Source organism: Microplitis mediator, chromosome 10 (assembly GCF_029852145.1).
Source record: "Microplitis mediator isolate UGA2020A chromosome 10, iyMicMedi2.1, whole genome shotgun sequence".
NCBI lineage: Eukaryota > Metazoa > Arthropoda > Insecta > Hymenoptera > Braconidae > Microplitis > Microplitis mediator.
In genome coordinates this window covers 2,940,642-2,959,755 of record NC_079978.1, presented here as the reverse complement: position 1 = coordinate 2,959,755, position 19,114 = coordinate 2,940,642, and the positions used below count along the sequence as shown (strand labels likewise).

The window sequence follows — 19,114 nt, the reverse complement described above, 5'->3', positions numbered from 1 at the left end:
GTGTTACTGATCATAAAACTCGCTGCCTATCAGTATCTAGTGTAACAAAATATAATTTATCAATTACTCGGACAATTTATCGTCATCATTAACCAGAATGTCATCAAAGCTGATAGCAGTTGTGATATTTAACCACCAATACTTACTGATAACTCTGAGCTGAGCCGAATAACCTTAATTTTGAATGTTCGTTTCTGCATGACAATATTGCGGGTTTATTTATTTTATATATTTATATATTTTGTGAGCAAGTAAATAAATATGGCCCCGTTGCTGGACTGGGAGGACTCATGCCGGTTGTGTTCGGAAAATAAAACTGATATGTTTGATATATTTGGTGATGAAGGTGTCCGTAGACGAGTTGCTCAAAAGCTAAGGGTTTGCTTGCCAGTTATGGTCTACAAAAGTGACCCACTGCCTAAAAAAATATGTCAGTTTTGTGCTGCCAGGCTGGACGATGTCTATGAGTTCCGGGAGTACTGTCTGAATGTTTACAAGAGCATGCATTTTAAATTACTGGCTAATAAAAATTCAAATACGGTAAAGATATTCTTGGATGCTATGTCCAATTCTCCTGATCCGTGCCAGGTATTTATTTATTTATTTAATTGTAAATAATTTATTTTATCCATTCATGTGCTGATGTTCGATGCAGGTCCAGCTGTGTATGATAAAACAAAGAGCTCCGCCGCCGTTGGTTCCACTGCCAGTGAGAACACAGTCCCCAGTGGACAAAGAACTTCTAGAACCTCTAGTGGAATTGCCCTGCGAAGTTGAAATAAAAGAAGAGCCGACAGATGGGTTTGGGAAAATGGATTTTGAATCCGGAGTTGGAGACAACGAGCAAAGTTTTGTTGATATTCTGGGTTTAGTTGGAGAAAATGGATGTCATGATGGAGATGATAAAAAAACTAGTATTTTAGAACGTGTGTTGAAAGGAGACTTGACTGCCAATGACTGCAAAGATGGATCACCAAAGACTAAGAACTCTCAGTGGTGTTGCTCGCCATGCAATAGTTACTACAAGTAATTTTCTTTATTGATTGATTCATTAATTAGTTAATTTAAATTAAATTGTTATTTGTATTTTATTTAATTACTTGCAGGACCAAAGAGAGTTTGATGAAACACGTGCAGTTTAACTGTCCCAGGAAGTATGAGTGCGGGAAATGTTTGATTATTTTTAAAAGCTGTGGAGAATTGACTCATCACGAAGGTAATTATCATGACGACTGTGCATTTAAAGTGTTTGCTATCAGTAGCAATTGGTTTTTTCTTTCGCAGAAGTGTACCACAGTCATAGGAATGAGATCAAAGCTGATGACCAGCAAATGAACGGCAGCTTGATGCCAGCAAACGCGGACTTGGAAGGATTTAAACGGGAGCCCAGTGATGGGATTAAAAATCTCGTCTGTCCCACATGTGGCAAAGTATTTTATAAACCCAGGTGTGTAATTCAAGCAGTTGCTGATGTAATTTGTTTTGCAGATTTGCACCCAACAAAGTGCGCTGTCGAATCATATGCGGACTCACGAGCCCAAGAAACACAAGTGTGATATTTGCGGTAGATCTTTCGGTTTATTTATAAGATTAGCTGCGCACAAACTGGGTGAACATAATCAGCAGCCTTCTATTATACCGGAAGTCAGTACGATTGAGCAAGAAGAAGCGCTCAATGATGAGAGAGAAGCGAGGAAAGCCAGGGAAGTTAAAGTCAAGGATCTTTGTCGGACTTTTTCTGAAGTAAATATTTTTTTTTTTAATTGATCGATTGTTTTTCGATGGGTTGATACATTTTTGTTTTATATTTATTATATTTCAGCCGGGTGGCTTTGAAATCGGGCTGCTTATATTACATACATTAAATTTATGATATATATTTATACTTTAAATATAAATATACTTCAACTCACGTGACTTTACCTGAAACTCTCTATAAAAATAGATAATTTTTTAAAATACACGGAAAGATTGGAACCCGACTGGTTACTGTTCTGCACCCGACTCAGTACGGTGCTGGAAAAAAATGCTCGGTTGTGGTGCAGCACCACACTGATTACTGTGCGGAATCTGACAGTCATATGCGCATATCACTTAGTCAAGTTCTAATTTTTCCGTGTAGATTAACACGACAAATTCTCCATTTTTTTTGACACTTCAGTAGATTTTTTCCTCTTCTGTCTTTTCTCTCCATCACATCTTCGTCCTTTCCCTTATTTTTTAAATTGCCCTCAGCCATTTTATTGCTCTTTCATCACCTCTATCATCCAGCTCTCATTTAAATTTATTCCCGCCCAACTCCTCTGCATTCTTCGAAGGATTGATACAAAGCGGGTGTTTATTTATTAATTTTTTTTTTTTAGACTCTAGAAGACAACGAAGTGGCTGATGAGAGACCAGCAAAACGTGGCGCGTCATTGAATTCAAATGCGAAGAATGTCGCGCGGTGTGGAATTTGTCAACAATGGTTCAATGATCATACGACGATGCTTAATCATCTGCAAACACACTCGGATAATTTAATAACAAAGAATTTTAATTGCAGTACTTGCAAAAAAAGTTTCAGAGAAAAATGGCAATTACAGAGGCATGAGGTAGTGACTTATGATAATCAAAATTTTATGATACTTATAAATAATTAATTATTAATTATTATTTTATTGTTTTTTAGCTGTCGCATAAACGAGCAAAAGTAATTACCTACGAGTGCTCAGTCTGTAATAAATCATTTGCTGATAAATCACAGCTTGAAAGCCATGAAAAAATTCACGTTGTCGATCGCACATATCGGTGCGCGAAATGTGACAAAATTTTCTTTAAAGAACTTTCACTTATTACTCATCAGTGCAGCGGAGTCTCCTCTTTCGGTCGAAAAAATCCGTCAATTAAATCAACCGCGACCAAGGATTCTTCGACAACTAATCCCTCCAATACACCAGCGGCGAATGAAACCAAAAAATATAAATGTCCCAAGTGTCCGTCGACCTTTGATACTTCGCGGTTGAGAAATTTACATATCAGGATACACATCGAGCCAAAGGTAAAAGTAAATTTTTAAATTTAAATAAATAAATTATTAACGATAATTTAATTATTTAATTATGAATCTACAGGTACAGGATACTGGTAGTGATGAAGTTAAACCGATGCCTAAATTGAAAGCGGAGCCGTCTGGTGTGCCGTCTTTGGTGGAGCCTAATGTTAATATTGAAGAACAAAATTATACTGTGCCATTAAAAAGAACGCTCATTAAAACTGCTGGGGGGTAAATATTTAAATATTTATTTTTACATTGCGTATATTCATATTGTTGATTTTATATCTTTACCATAGATGACTTATTTTTAAATTTTATGTGGTAAGTGGCATAGTCAACTCAGAGCAGTTGATGTGATGGCATTGTTACAAGTGTACCCACAACATCTCTACTCAAGGGGAGGAGCTACAACTACTCACTCACAACTTTACTCAGCATCAACTACTCACAGTTTTTTTTACTCAGCTACAAATCTACTCACTCACAACTTTACCAGCATCAACTGTACTCACAGTTTTTTTACTCAGTTATATCTTTACTCAGCTACAACTCTACTCATGTATTTTAGCCTATCGATAAAATATCAATTCTTTGTGAGTAGAGTTGTAGCTGAGTAAAGATATAACTGAGTAGAGTTAAACCTGAGTAAAAAAAAACTGTGAGTAGAGCTGAGGCTGAGTAAAGTCGTGAGTGATTAGAGCTGTAGCTGTAGCTAATTCCCTTGAATAGAGATGTGAGTAAAATTGTAACACTGCCGACGCGATATCAAAAGATCTGGGTCTGATTCCCGGACTAAACCACCATTACTTTTTCTCAGTTACTTTTTATTATAACATTCAATTTACAGTCGAACTCCATTACCTTGGAGTCCATTATCTCGGAACTTCCGAGTCTTGACCCCCATTACGAGCTACGCTGTCTCCTACCCTATACATTTGTATGTCTCTGTATACATTTATCTATGCATCATTCCTGTAGATGTAAAAGCACCTGAGTCATAGTTTACTTTTTAAGGGAAAAAGGGCATCTGTTAACTCAGAAATTCCAAGGAATTTCCTCTCTGTAACTAAATCTCCGAGTTAATGAGTTCGACTGAATTTACAAAAATTAAAGGATTTAATTATTATTATTAATAATTTGGTAAATTAACTGAAATTAATGAATTATTTATTTTTTATATAGATACCGGTGCGGAGTATGCAAATCTCCCTTCGTGTTGCGAGATTTAGCAGTAGCGCATTTGAGATCAGCGCATCCAGTGATGCCGTACCAGTGTCCATATTGCAAAGAACGTTTTACAACTCAGTATACATTTACGCATCATATTAAAACAAGTCATCCAAATGAAACAGGATAATTAGTAATTAATAACTAAACTCAGGAACGCAGCTCGTTTATTTAAGACTCATATTATTACAATTATTTTTTTTTTTATAGTTAATTAAAAATTTGTTGATCGAATTATTATTTAAGCGAAGATCTCAAGTTTTATCATTTATTTTTTTCTTTTTATTTTAAACTAAGTAATCAATTAACTCGTTCGAGGAGTTTGCAACTGATAAATTTATAAAGGTAAATTGTTGATAGTTTGAAAAGTGGAAATATGACTAGGAAATAAAATATATATAAGATGTTGATTGAATCAGGCAGGGCAGATTATATTTTTGATAAATATATCGATTAATAAAAAAATATAATTTGTAAAGATTGTGGGTGCGCGGGAAATACCACAGATTATATTTTTAATGACTGCATATAAGTATTCATCAATTGCCTCGTGCTCTGAAAGTTGATTTGTATAAAATAATTTAAATTATAACGTTTATAAATATATATAAATATATATATAACTGATTGAGAACATGGTTTCTAATTAAAATGTGTCTAATGTTGATAATAAAGACTTGATATATATATTCATTCCATTTTCGATGTTGACAGTTACGGAAAATATTTAATTTCGCGATGAAAAAAAATAATATAAATATATATGTATTTATTACTGTTATAAAAAATAATAAATGATTTTTTTGCTAATTTATTATTTTACTTAAATTATTAAATCTGAGTTTTTAATTTTAAATTTATTTCTAAAAGAATAAAAAAAAAAATTTTAACTGGATTCCATTAAGAACTTACATATTTTTAATATTTTATATATTTTCAATAAATATATGACAAATAATTGCGGCCTTTATTTTATATAAAAAAAGATCCTGAAGTTAGCAGCTATTGACCATTGACAATTTTGGAATTTTGTTTTTAATCATTTAATTTAAAAAAAAAAAAAAACTAAAAATATGCACGTGTAGAAAATTTGATAAACTGTAAGTGCAATTTTTTTGAATATTTTTATTTTGTAATCTATCGTTTTTAAAAAAATCCAAAAACTTTTAGACGTCGGCTAACTTCAGTATTATTAAGAAATGATCCCGAAGTTAGCAGACAATTAAAAATTTTCGGATTTTTTTTTCAACCAATTACAAAAAAATAAAAACTAAAAATATGCGCATGTAGAAAATTTAAAAAACTACAGGTGCAATTTTTCAAAATTTTTTTTTTTTATAATTTACCGTCTAAAATAAAATCCAAAAATTATTAGACGTCGGTAACTTCAGTATCATCAAGAAGTGATCCTGAATTTAGCAGACAATTGACAATTTTTGAATTTTGTTTTCAACCATTTAATTAAAAAAAAAACTAAAAATATGCACATGTAGAAAATTTAATAAACTGTAAGTGTAATTTTTAAAAATATTTTTGTTTTGTAATCTATCGTTTTTAAAAGAATCCAAAAATTTTTAGATGTCAGCTTACTTCAGTATCCCAATTTTGATGAGTGTGAATGTAGCAGACATCAGACAAATTTAAAATTATTAATAAATAGAGTAAATAATTAATAAAATTAAATTAAAAAAAAATGCGCACTTAAAAAATTTTAAAATTAATAAGTGCATTTTTGTAAATATTATTTTTTAAATTATTTACTCTATTTATTTACAATTTTAAATTTGTCGGATGTCTGCTACATTCACACTCATCAATTTTGAATTTAAATTTTTCCCGCGCGGCAGCTCGCGCAGGCGCGAAACATTCAAACGCATATCAGCTGGAGTAAAAAAAACAAAAACACCATTTGCGCATCGTAAAACACAGCAGCAAAAAAACACGTGTATACATACGAAATGCATATATTTACTGTACAATAGTTTAAGTGTGTGGGTGTTCAACAGCTGCTGCCCCGTGCGTCGCAGGTTGCCACAAAATGTTTACATTTTGGTGCAGAGACTTCCAGCAACTTGGTAATTTCAAAACCGTTTCTCCGATATTTTAAAATACTCGATCGAGCCATGCTGGCTAAAATAATCATACTTCCATGACATCAAATAATAATCTACATCATTCAGAAATACTTTGTTTAAATAATTCATCATTTATCACATCACTTATCATCAAGCTGATATTTAGCAGCAACTGCATAAATTCAAACTAAAAAAAAATATACATATAAAAATATATAAAATGGGTGGTTATGTGAGTAAAATAGCATCGATGTCAAACTCTGCTGTTAATTCTGTTTATCGTGGACGCAAAAGAAAATGCATCGAAGAAGATGACTGTGATTCAGATTCCGATTTCATTGACAAAACTCTTCAAACTCCTAAAAAGTGAGTAATTTTATTTTTAATTTAAATTATTTATTATAAGTCTCCATTCCTTAGACTCCATCATCTAGAAAATACCATGCGAGTACTTGATTAATTAAATTATCACTCATCATCATCATCATCATCATCATCATGGTCGTCGTCATGATATCAGTTATCGTTAATTTCAATTCCCCAATTAAATTCCGATGAATTAATTATCAATTATATTTGTATTTATAGAGTTGATTGAGTTGATCATCCAGTCGATAGCAGCTTTTTATAAAATAATGAACGCCTACGTAATACTTATTACTAAAAATAAATAAAAAAGTTATTGTAATGGTAAATAATAATATGGTTAATTTGTATTCATGGCTATTGACAGGATGAGACATTTCTTTTTTTACCAGATGATGTCATCGTGTCTGATGTGCGATACGTGCTCGTGATTGTTCTATTCATGGAATACCTGAACTGCTGAAAGAAATATTTTTTTTTATTACGACATTGTTACTAAATGCTGATAAAAGTTTAAAAACTTGTAGATAATGTTTACATTTTTGTGACGTTATCTGAAAAAATATATGTGGATATATATTTACACTTTATAACCGGGGTTTATTTTTTTAACGATAACGAATTTTTATTTGTAAAAATAATAATGTGATGATTTTTTTTTTTACAGAAGAAAGTTGCTAACAACTGCACAGTATATTTACAAGACGTTATTTCAAGAAGAAAAAGGAAGTGATATAACTGTTTATATGCTAGGAAGACCATGGCGGTTGCACAAAGTTTATATAAGCCAGGTAATTTTATTCACTGGGTCCCAATTATTTATTTATGAATTTTTTTGAAACTTTAAATTTACTTTTACTAAACAACTAGTACGTGGTCATTTTTATTTTCATTTCCGGTGAAGAAAAAACTAGAAGATTTTTTGACAAATCATTGAAATCAATGCTCGGATTTTTTGAAAATTTAAAAATATCAAATTTTTGTCTAAAATAAAAAACTCAAAAAGTAAATTTTTCTTTTGCTAAAATTAAAATTAAAATTAAAATTAATTGTCATATAAATTTATCTCTTATTTATCTAAACTTTATCCAGCGACTGAAAGTAAAAATATACAAGCATTCAAATTATTAAGTAAATATTTTTTTAAATTTAAAGTCTCACTAGAAAAAGAGACGAAACGAGATTCATATTAACGACATTTTTATAAATATTTTTTCCCAATTACGGAATTCAAACTAAAAATCATATTTAAAATTTTACAGAGCCCTTATTTCGCGAGCATGTTTTCTGGATCATGGAAAGAGACGAATCAAAAATTTGTACCGGTTGAAATAACCGACTCCAACATAACTCTTGACTGTAAGAATTTAAAAAATTTTTAAATTAAATAATAAAATAAGTCAATAGAGTAATAAAACAAAATAAATTTTAAGTAAATATGTTACGGAGCATTGAAAAGTGAAAGTTTTTTTTGTTGTATAGATTCACACGTCTTACTGTGATTGACCCACTTATCTAATTTTAGAAACCGCTTGCCTTTTACGGTTGTATCCATAAAATATGGATGTAAAATATTTGCTCTATTGGTTTTACTTATATTAATTACCTCAATTGTAAACTTAAATGTTTCTTGGCTTTTATTTGGGTCATTACCTCAGACCTTTAATATATAAAATATAAACATGTTCATATATTTATATATATTTACAGCATTGTCAATAGTACTAGGATCATTTTACCAAGACGAAGTTAGTATTGAACCTAAAAACGTTATTTCAATACTAGCGACATCGACACTCTTTCAATTGCAAGGTCTCATAGACCAGTGCACTGAGATAATGATAGAGACGACAAATATAAAGACAGTGGTGCCTTATTACAATGCAGCGGTCTCTTATGGAGTGCCTACGGTTAAAACGGCAGCGAAACGTTGGCTGGAAGTTAATTTGCTCGGTTACGGATCCCGGTATCCTGGATTTTTGAAGGAAATAACACCCGAGTTGATGGTGGAACTGATTAAGAGCCCGGAACTGGTCGCTATACAGACGGAATTTTGTATATACATGATGTTGCGTGTATGGTAAATTGAATTTACATCAATTTTACAATGAAGAGATGGAATTAATGGGCGGGTTAATTAATTAATTAATTTATTTATTTATTTATTTGACAGGCTGTTCATTCACATGCAGAATAAAGAGGAAACTGAAGTGGACGAGTACTTTAAAAAGCATACGTGGACAAAGGCGCTGTTTGATACAGCAGAGGGTAAAGAGTACGCGGAACCGTTCAAAGCTCTGCGTATGAAATATCTGTTGCTGCATGACCAAGATGTTAAAATATTGAACGGGGATAATCTGATACCCGCTGAATGGCTACATGATGCCTACAAGGAGCAGTGGCTGCATCTGCTGCGAATTGACGCTGACAAAGACGCTGACTGTGGGTAAGTGGGTCTCTTGTGCTTTTATTTTACTGATTATTTTTTAACTGAAACCCAAACCCAGCGACTGTTTGTAACTTTTATCCTTCCTCTTCCCTGTCTCAGATTACTCGACACCGTTCTCAATATTTCGGTCCTGTATCCGTTTCAAGCGATTGTCTCTGGGTACATTTTGATATTTTTTTTTGTTGGATCAGATAATATTTAGTGTGTTATTGATACGTGGGCTTTAAAGGATTTTTTTTGTGTGATTTTAGACCCAAGCAAATGAACGAAGAAGAATTTGCGGAAGAATGTTTTAGGTGTGGGAGGTGTATAGAGAAAGCTGGAGAACATATTTGGAGATGGACGGCGTTTCAATTTGGATTGGATCTGGTTGTTTATCTTGACACCACATCGCTTGGGATTAGACGAAATAATCGTACGGATGCTAATCATATTAGTGCTAATCACAGTACACGTAATATTATTATTAGGTATGTGTTAGATTTTTTTTTATTCATGTAATTAAAGTATAAAATCAAAGATGTCCTGCATGGAATTTTAAAAAATTACTATTTTTTACCGGTTGTAAAGTGAGATAATAATCAAAGTGCGCACAGTTAATATGTAGCAGCTTGGACTAAAATCTTTCCAAAAACTAGTAGATTATAGAGAAAAAAAATTGAAATTTAAAAAATTTATAAAAGTTATTGGACTGCCGATTAGTAAAAAAGTCATGACTATTCAAAAAAAAAAAATTGTCTCACAATTTGAAAACGAGAAGAAGTGAGTAAGTGATATGAAGTGAAAGAGAAAGCAATAGCACACGCTACAGGTCGCGAGTGAACTACTTTAAGTCTAATAAATTGTAGGAAGTTACAGTAGTTGTAGAAAAAGAATTAACTTAATTTTAATTGCATGTATAGAATTAACTTAATAAGCAGACAAGCAAACTATGACTCGACTTGAAATAATTCAATGAAACTTATCTCTAACTATGGAGTAATTACTTGGCTAATTACTTTCAAACTGATATTAATTTCAAAGGGTTTATTAGCCCTTGCTAACTTTCATCAGGTTGATTTAATTACCGGGTGGGAAGTAACCGTTCGGGGAAAAGGGCCGAGTTTTTTTAATTTAATTTCTCCTTATCAACTGATACCAAGTAGAGTAAAGTACCTCAGTATCTAATTCCTATAGATTTTATTAATAAAATAATTATTGATTTTCTTACCCGGTTATTTTGAATCCGTAGAATTATTATTTAATTAAAAGCCAGATGGTTTACTGTCACTTTGCTGAAATTTTTTTTTCCAATATTATATTTGATCAATAAATAAATATGAAATTAATGTTCATTAATTTCAAATTTATTATAAATTATTTGGAATTTTAAATAAAAAACATTTTCTAGTGAACTAGAAACTAGAGACTGAGTAATTTATCTTATAAATTAATTTTTTTTTTTTCAGGGTATGTTTATTTTCATTAAATGAACAGAGACAAATAAAACATTGTCAAAATTCGGGAGTATTAAGATTAACTCTGCACAAAAATCAAGAGGTAATTATTAATTATTTAAAAATTTAATAAATTTATTAATTAGTAATATTTATTTTTTAGAAACAAGTTATGTCATTAGACAAACAATTAACTTATCCACTTTATATATCAGTAAATATGCAAGTCGTGACGCCTTTTTCTAAATCCGATGAAGAAAAACCGAGTGGTATTGCCTCGCTGTCTGCTACGTAGTTTAAATTAAAAAAAAAACAACAGCAATGATTAATTAATCAAAATATATGCACATATATATATTGATATGAATCATGGATGTGAGTACTAAAGTGCTGGGAACATGTATTCACAATTTCCTTATTAATCTAGTCTTGAAAGTCTCAAAACGGACAGCTAATTAAATTCAAATTTAAATTTATGATTAAAAACAAATCACGAGGGCGTAAGACATGAAGATTAAAATTAAAATTTATTATCGTATAAATGGTAGCGATTTAAAATTAATTACTAAATTTATTTATTTATATTAAATATTATATATTATAAATCAGTAAGTTTAATTTTTTCTATCTATTAGTTCTCTATTTATAAAAATCTTTCGAGTATTTTTAGTAGATTTCTAGTCTCATTAATTAAATCATTAGTTTATCCTTCAATTAATTATAGATTCAAGGTAATTCTCAGACTGTGCTCAGAATTTCGATACGTTTATGGCAGGTCATTAAAAATTTTTAAAAATAGGGACACTGATCTACCTGAAGATCGGAACGTTTCTCGTGCAACGAAAATGAAAAAATTTATGAAATTTTACTGCTTGAGGTCGACTTCAGAGGTGATTGGGGGTGGCTACAATTTTCGACTAGCATACTGGCGCCGATTCGAAAAATTTCAGAAATTTAGATCAAGTAGATTTTTTATTTTTCATTTTGTTTTTTTATTTTCGTTCCGCAAAAAACGTTCCGATCTTCAGGTACATGGACACTGTCTGAGAATGCCTTTAGTAAGCGATTAAATTTTTCAAGATTAATATTATCAAATATCGAAGGACAAAATCATAGCCGATATTAAAAAATTTTCTCCATTTCATGATTAATTATTAAATTACTCGTAGTAAAATAATTAAATTGAATTAATTTCTCATTGATTAATCACCGGAACTCTAAAAAATACTTGGATAAATTTTTTCGAAAAAACCTTTACTGTTTCAGTGAACGAGTCTTCCTTTCGGAATATTTTTTAAAATTTTCGGTAGTAAATTTTAGTAAGTCGTTATTTAAATTAGTGCCATAAAAATGAATTTTTAAAATTTATTATTCAAAAAATTACGACTTATTTATAAAAATTGATAATTAATTATATTACAATTGTCAAGTAATTTGAGGATTTAATTAAAAGGAAAAATGAAACATTCCAGTGAAATTGATAAATACTTTGATTTATTATCGGGAAAATAATTTTCTCAATCATTAAAAAGGTGCCTTTGTAGATGATAGCAAATGAATATTTACTATTTGTAAGTCATATTAAATATTTGTCATTACACATAAACTATTTACGGCTTTTTTTATGGATTTTGATATGTCCTTTACTTATATTTTTTTATATTACGTATATTATCAGGGTGCATTGACGTTTGAGAGGATCATTGGTAATGACTATTGGTAATTAATGTAATTAATATATTATATGTAATAATATAAATTATTAAAATGTATTACCGTTGGAATTTATAGACAGCTATTTTATTGACTTAAAACTGTAACAACTGCATTTTACAGTACTTTTGATTTTCAACATCCCGAGGCTGTGACTGTATTTTGTACCTGTAATATTTATGTATACAAAGTTATACAGTAATAAAATAGTCGTACGGTCTGGTGGAATTTAACGAACCAACGAATTCACGTAAAATGTTTTCTGGGATGTATATTTTTATTTAATTAAATAAAATTTAATATTAATTTCATTTATTTATTGCCTATTCATTGTGGACTATGATGTTAGCATATATTTATAATAAGCGGTCAGTGGATTTACTCCTATTAGAAATAAATCCACACAACGTCAACATTTTTTGTTTGTTATGAAACTCTTTAGTGAGAGAAACTCGAAAGAGCCCCGAAAAAAATTATTTTTTTGACGTATGAAGCCGTGTTTGGAGGGAGGATTATGGAGGAGCAGTCCATGATTTTCTATGAAGAGTGAACTGTAAGAGTGAGTGTAACTTTGTTCCTGTTGGGAATAACCCAGCACAATATAAACGTTTTTTGTTCGTTAGGATGTCCTCTAGTAGGAAAAAAATTAAAAAGTCATGAGAAGTGTAAATTTTTTTATTTCTTACCCATATGAGGCCGGGTGGACATGGGTGGAGATGGGTGGAGATGATAATAGTGATATTCTACGGAGAGTGAGCTGTAACTTTGTTCCTGTTGGGAATAACCCAGCACAATATAAACGTTTTTTGTTCATTAGGATGTCCTCTAGTAGGAAAAAAATTGAAAAGTCCTAAGAAGTATAAATTTTTTTATTTCTTACCCATATGAGGCCGGGTGGACAAGGGTCGAGATGGGTGGAGATGATAATAGTGATATTCTACGGAGAGTGAGCTGTAACTTTGTTCCTGTTGGGAATAACCCAGCACAATACAAACGTTTTTTGTTCATTAGGATGTCCTCTAGTAGGAAAAAAATTGAAAAGTCCTAAGAAGTATAAATTTTTTTATTTCTTACCCATATGAGGCCGGGTGGACAAGGGTCGAGATGGGTGGAGATGATAATAGTGATATTCTACGGAGAGTGAGCTGTAACTTTGTTCCTGTTGGGAATAACCCAGCACAATATAAACGTTTTTTGTTCATTAGGATGTCCTCTAGTAGGAAAGAAAATGAAAAGTCCTAAGAAGTATAAATTTTTTTATTTCTTACCCATATGAGGCCGGGTGGACAAGGGTCGAGATGGGTGGAGATGATAATAGTGATATTCTACGGAGAGTGAGCTGTAACTTTGTTCCTGTTGGGAATAACCCAGCACAATATAAACGTTTTTTGTTCATTAGGATGTCCTCTAGTAGGAAAAAAATTGAAAAGTCCTAAGAAGTATAAATTTTTTTATTTCTTACCCATATGAGGCCGGGTGGACAAGGGTCGAGATGGGTGGAGATGATAATAGTGATATTCTACGGAGAGTGAGCTGTAACTTTGTTCCTGTTGGGAATAACCCAGCACAATATAAACGTTTTTTGTTCATTAGGATGTCCTCTAGTAGGAAAAAAATTGAAAAGTCCTAAGAAGTATAAATTTTTTTATTTCTTACCCATATGAGGCCGGGTGGACAAGGGTCGAGATGGGTGGAGATGATAATAGTGATATTCTACGGAGAGTGAGCTGTAACTTTGTTCCTGTTGGGAATAACCCAGCACAATACAAACGTTTTTTGTTCATTAGGATGTCCTCTAGTAGGAAAAAAATTGAAAAGTCCTAAGAAGTATAAATTTTTTTATTTCTTACCCATATGAGGCCGGGTGGACAAGGGTCGAGATGGGTGGAGATGATAATAGTGATATTCTACGGAGAGTGAGCTGTAACTTTGTTCCTGTTGGGAATAACCCAGCACAATACAAACGTTTTTTGTTCATTAGGATGTCCTCTAGTAGGAAAAAAATTGAAAAGTCCTAAGAAGTATAAATTTTTTTATTTCTTACCCATATGAGGCCGGGTGGACAAGGGTCGAGATGGGTGGAGATGATAATAGTGATATTCTACGGAGAGTGAGCTGTAACTTTGTTCCTGTTGGGAATAACCCAGCACAATATAAACGTTTTTTGTTCATTAGGATGTCCTCTAGTAGGAAAAAAATTGAAACGTCCTAAGAAGTATAAATTTTTTTATTTCTTACCCATATTAGGCCGGGTGGACATGGGTGGAGATGGGTGGAGATGATAATAGTGATATTCTACGGAGAGTGAGCTGTAACTTTGTTCCTGTTGGGAATAACCCAGCACAATATAAACGTTTTTTGTTCATTAGGATGTCCTCTAGTAGGAAAAAAATTGAAAAGTCCTAAGAAGTATAAATTTTTTTATTTCTTACCCATATGAGGCCGGGTGGACAAGGGTCGAGATGGGTGGAGATGATAATAGTGATATTCTACGGAGAGTGAGCTGTAACTTTGTTCCTGTTGGGAATAACCCAGCACAATACAAACGTTTTTTGTTCATTAGGATGTCCTCTAGTAGGAAAAAAATTGAAAAGTCCTAAGAAGTATAAATTTTTTTATTTCTTACCCATATGAGGCCGGGTGGACAAGGGTCGAGATGGGTGGAGATGATAATAGTGATATTCTACGGAGAGTGAGCTGTAACTTTGTTCCTGTTGGGAATAACCCAGCACAATATAAACGTTTTTTGTTCATTAGGATGTCCTCTAGTAGGAAAAAAATTGAAAAGTCCTAAGAAGTATAAATTTTTTTATTTCTTACCCATATGAGGCCGGGTGGACAAGGGTCGAGATGGGTGGAGATGATAATAGTGATATTCTACGGAGAGTGAGCTGTAACTTTGTTCCTGTTGGGAATAACCCAGCACAATACAAACGTTTTTTGTTCATTAGGATGTCCTCTAGTAGGAAAAAAATTGAAAAGTCCTAAGAAGTATAAATTTTTTTATTTCTTACCCATATGAGGCCGGGTGGACAAGGGTCGAGATGGGTGGAGATGATAATAGTGATATTCTACGGAGAGTGAGCTGTAACTTTGTTCCTGTTGGGAATAACCCAGCACAATACAAACGTTTTTTGTTCATTAGGATGTCCTCTAGTAGGAAAAAAATTGAAAAGTCCTAAGAAGTATAAATTTTTTTATTTCTTACCCATATGAGGCCGGGTGGACAAGGGTCGAGATGGGTGGAGATGATAATAGTGATATTCTACGGAGAGTGAGCTGTAACTTTGTTCCTGTTGGGAATAACCCAGCACAATATAAACGTTTTTTGTTCATTAGGATGTCCTCTAGTAGGAAAAAAATTGAAACGTCCTAAGAAGTATAAATTTTTTTATTTCTTACCCATATTAGGCCGGGTGGACATGGGTGGAGATGGGTGGAGATGATAATAGTGATATTCTACGGAGAGTGAGCTGTAACTTTGTTCCTGTTGGGAATAACCCAGCACAATATAGACGTTTTTTGTTCATTGGGATGTCCTCTAGTAGGAAAAAAATTGAAACGTCCTAAGAAGTATAAATTTTTTTATTTCTTACCCATATTAGGCCGGGTGGACATGGGTGGAGATGGGTGGAGATGATAATAGTGACATTCTACGGAGAGTGAGCTGTAACTTTGTTCCTGTTGGGAATAACCCAGCACAATATAAACGTTTTTTGTTCATTAGGATGTCCTCTAGTAGGAAAAAAATTGAAACGTCCTAAGAAGTATAAATTTTTTTATTTCTTACCCATATTAGGCCGGGTGGACATGGGTGGAGATGGGTGGAGATGATAATAGTGATATTCTACGGAGAGTGAGCTGTAACTTTGTTCCTGTTGGGAATAACCCAGCACAATATAGACGTTTTTTGTTCATTGGGATGTCCTCTAGTAGGAAAAAAATTGAAACGTCCTAAGAAGTATAAATTTTTTTATTTCTTACCCATATTAGGCCGGGTGGACATGGGTGGAGATGGGTGGAGATGATAATAGTGACATTCTACGGAGAGTGAGCTGTAACTTTGTTCCTGTTGGGAATAACCCAGCACAATATAAACGTTTTTTGTTCATTAGGATGTCCTCTAGTAGGAAAAAAATTGAAACGTCCTAAGAAGTATAAATTTTTTTATTTCTTACCCATATTAGGCCGGGTGGACATGGGTGGAGATGGGTGGAGATGATAATAGTGATATTCTACGGAGTGTGAGCTGTAACTTTGTTCCTGTTGGGAATAACCCAGCACAATATAAACGTTTTTTGTTCATTAGGATGTCCTCTAGTAGGAAAAAAATTGAAACGTCCTAAGAAGTATAAATTTTTTTATTTCTTACCCATATTAGGCCGGGTGGACATGGGTCGAGATGGGTGGAGATGATAATAGTGACATTCTACGGAGAGTGAGCTGTAACTTTGTTCCTGTTGGGAATAACCCAGCACAATAAAAACGTTTTTTGTTCATTAGGATGTCCTCTAGTAGGAAAGAAAATGAAAAGTCCTAAGAAGTATAAATTTTTTTATTTCTTACCCATATGAGGCCGGGTGGACAAGGGTCGAGATGGGTGGAGATGATAATAGTGATATTCTACGGAGAGTGAGCTGTAACTTTGTTCCTGTTGGGAATAACCCAGCACAATATAGACGTTTTTTGTTCATTGGGATGTCCTCTAGTAGGAAAAAAATTGAAACGTCCTAAGAAGTATAAATTTTTTTATTTCTTACCCATATTAGGCCGGGTGGACATGGGTGGAGATGGGTGGAGATGATAATAGTGACATTCTACGGAGAGTGAGCTGTAACTTTGTTCCTGTTGGGAATAACCCAGCACAATATAAACGTTTTTTGTTCATTAGGATGTCCTCTAGTAGGAAAAAAATTGAAACGTCCTAAGAAGTATAAATTTTTTTATTTCTTACCCATATTAGGCCGGGTGGACATGGGTGGAGATGGGTGGAGATGATAATAGTGATATTCTACGGAGTGTGAGCTGTAACTTTGTTCCTGTTGGGAATAACCCAGCACAATATAAACGTTTTTTGTTCATTAGGATGTCCTCTAGTAGGAAAAAAATTGAAACGTCCTAAGAAGTATAAATTTTTTTATTTCTTACCCATATTAGGCCGGGTGGACATGGGTGGAGATGGGTGGAGATGATAATAGTGACATTCTACGGAGAGTGAGCTGTAACTTTGTTCCTGTTGGGAATAACCCAGCACAATATAAACGTTTTTTGTTCATTAGGATGTCCTCTAGTAGGAAAGAAAATGAAAAGTCCTAAGAAGTATAAATTTTTTTATTTCTTACCCATATGAGGCCGGGTGGACAAGGGTCGAGATGGGTGGAGATGATAATAGTGATATTCTACGGAGAGTGAGCTGTAACTTTGTTCCTGTTGGGAATAACCCAGCACAATATAGACGTTTTTTGTTCATTGGGATGTCCTCTAGTAGGAAAAAAATTGAAACGTCCTAAGAAGTATAAATTTTTTTATTTCTTACCCATATTAGGCCGGGTGGACATGGGTGGAGATGGGTGGAGATGATAATAGTGATATTCTACGGAGTGTGAGCTGTAACTTTGTTCCTGTTGGGAATAACCCAGCACAATATAAACGTTTTTTGTTCATTAGGATGTCCTCTAGTAGGAAAAAAATTGAAACGTCCTAAGAAGTATAAATTTTTTTATTTCTTACCCATATTAGGCCGGGTGGACATGGGTGGAGATGGGTGGAGATGATAATAGTGACATTCTACGGAGAGTGAGCTGTAACTTTGTTCCTGTTGGGAATAACCCAGCACAATATAAACGTTTTTTGTTCATTAGGATGTCCTCTAGTAGGAAAAAAATTGAAACGTCCTAAGAAGTATAAATTTTTTTATTTCTTACCCATATTAGGCCGGGTGGACATGGGTGGAGATGGGTGGAGATGATAATAGTGATATTCTACGGAGTGTGAGCTGTAACTTTGTTCCTGTTGGGAATAACCCAGCACAATATAAACGTTTTTTGTTCATTAGGATGTCCTCTAGTAGGAAAAAAATTGAAACGTCCTAAGAAGTATAAATTTTTTTATTTCTTACCCATATTAGGCCGGGTGGACATGGGTGGAGATGGGTGGAGATGATAATAGTGACATTCTACGGAGAGTGAGCTGTAACTTTGTTCCTGTTGGGAATAACCCAGCACAATATAAACGTTTTTTGTTCATTAGGATGTCCTCTAGTAGGAAAGAAAATGAAAAGTCCTAAGAAGTATAAATTTTTTTATTTCTTACCCATATGAGGCCGGGTGGACAAGGGTCGAGATGGGTGGAGATGATAATAGTGATATTCTACGGAGAGTGAGCTGTAACTTTGTTCCTGTTGGGAATAACCCAGCACAATATAAACGTTTTTTGTTCATTAGGATGTCCTCTAGTAGGAAAAAAATTGAAAAGTCCTAAGAAGTATAAATTTTTTTATTTCTTACCCATATGAGGCCGGGTGGACAAGGGTCGAGATGGGTGGAGATGATAATAGTGATATTCTACGGAGAGTGAGCTGTAACTTTGTTCCTGTTGGGAATAACCCAGCACAATATAAACGTTTTTTGTTCATTAGGATGTCCTCTAGTAGGAAAAAAATTGAAACGTCCTAAGAAGTATAAATTTTTTTATTTCTTACCCATATTAGGCCGGGTGGACATGGGTGGAGATGGGTGGAGATGATAATAGTGATATTCTACGGAGAGTGAGCTGTAACTTTGTTCCTGTTGGGAATAACCCAGCACAATAT

The 19,114-nt window shown here is 33.1% G+C and overlaps 2 protein-coding genes and 1 long non-coding RNA gene across 3 annotated transcripts; 2 read left to right on the top strand and 1 right to left on the bottom strand.

The window, feature by feature from the left end:
• The first annotated feature begins 6 nt into the window (after window positions 1-6).
• LOC130676708 (zinc finger protein 260-like) lies at window positions 7-5,047 on the top strand. Its single transcript, XM_057483151.1, has 9 exons — window positions 7-588; window positions 656-1,026; window positions 1,107-1,216; window positions 1,285-1,430; window positions 1,489-1,743; window positions 2,364-2,594; window positions 2,672-3,040; window positions 3,114-3,265; window positions 4,220-5,047. The coding sequence occupies exons 1-9, from the start codon at window positions 262-264 to the stop codon at window positions 4,392-4,394; spliced, it is 2,136 nt and encodes a 711-aa protein (XP_057339134.1). The 5' UTR covers window positions 7-261; the 3' UTR covers window positions 4,395-5,047.
• A 1,138-nt stretch (window positions 5,048-6,185) lies between these two features.
• On the top strand, window positions 6,186-12,594 carry LOC130675944 (protein germ cell-less). Its single transcript, XM_057481873.1, has 8 exons — window positions 6,186-6,705; window positions 7,373-7,496; window positions 7,968-8,064; window positions 8,416-8,785; window positions 8,879-9,151; window positions 9,406-9,624; window positions 10,603-10,693; window positions 10,754-12,594. The coding sequence occupies exons 1-8, from the start codon at window positions 6,560-6,562 to the stop codon at window positions 10,883-10,885; spliced, it is 1,452 nt and encodes a 483-aa protein (XP_057337856.1). The 5' UTR covers window positions 6,186-6,559; the 3' UTR covers window positions 10,886-12,594.
• On the bottom strand, window positions 6,699-7,490 carry LOC130675945 (uncharacterized). The gene is made up of 3 exons (XR_008991358.1): window positions 7,244-7,490; window positions 7,095-7,164; window positions 6,699-6,999 (listed from the first exon to the last, which is right to left on the bottom strand). It is a non-coding gene; the product is annotated as an uncharacterized LOC130675945 (long non-coding RNA).
• Window positions 12,595-19,114: the final 6,520 nt, after the last annotated feature.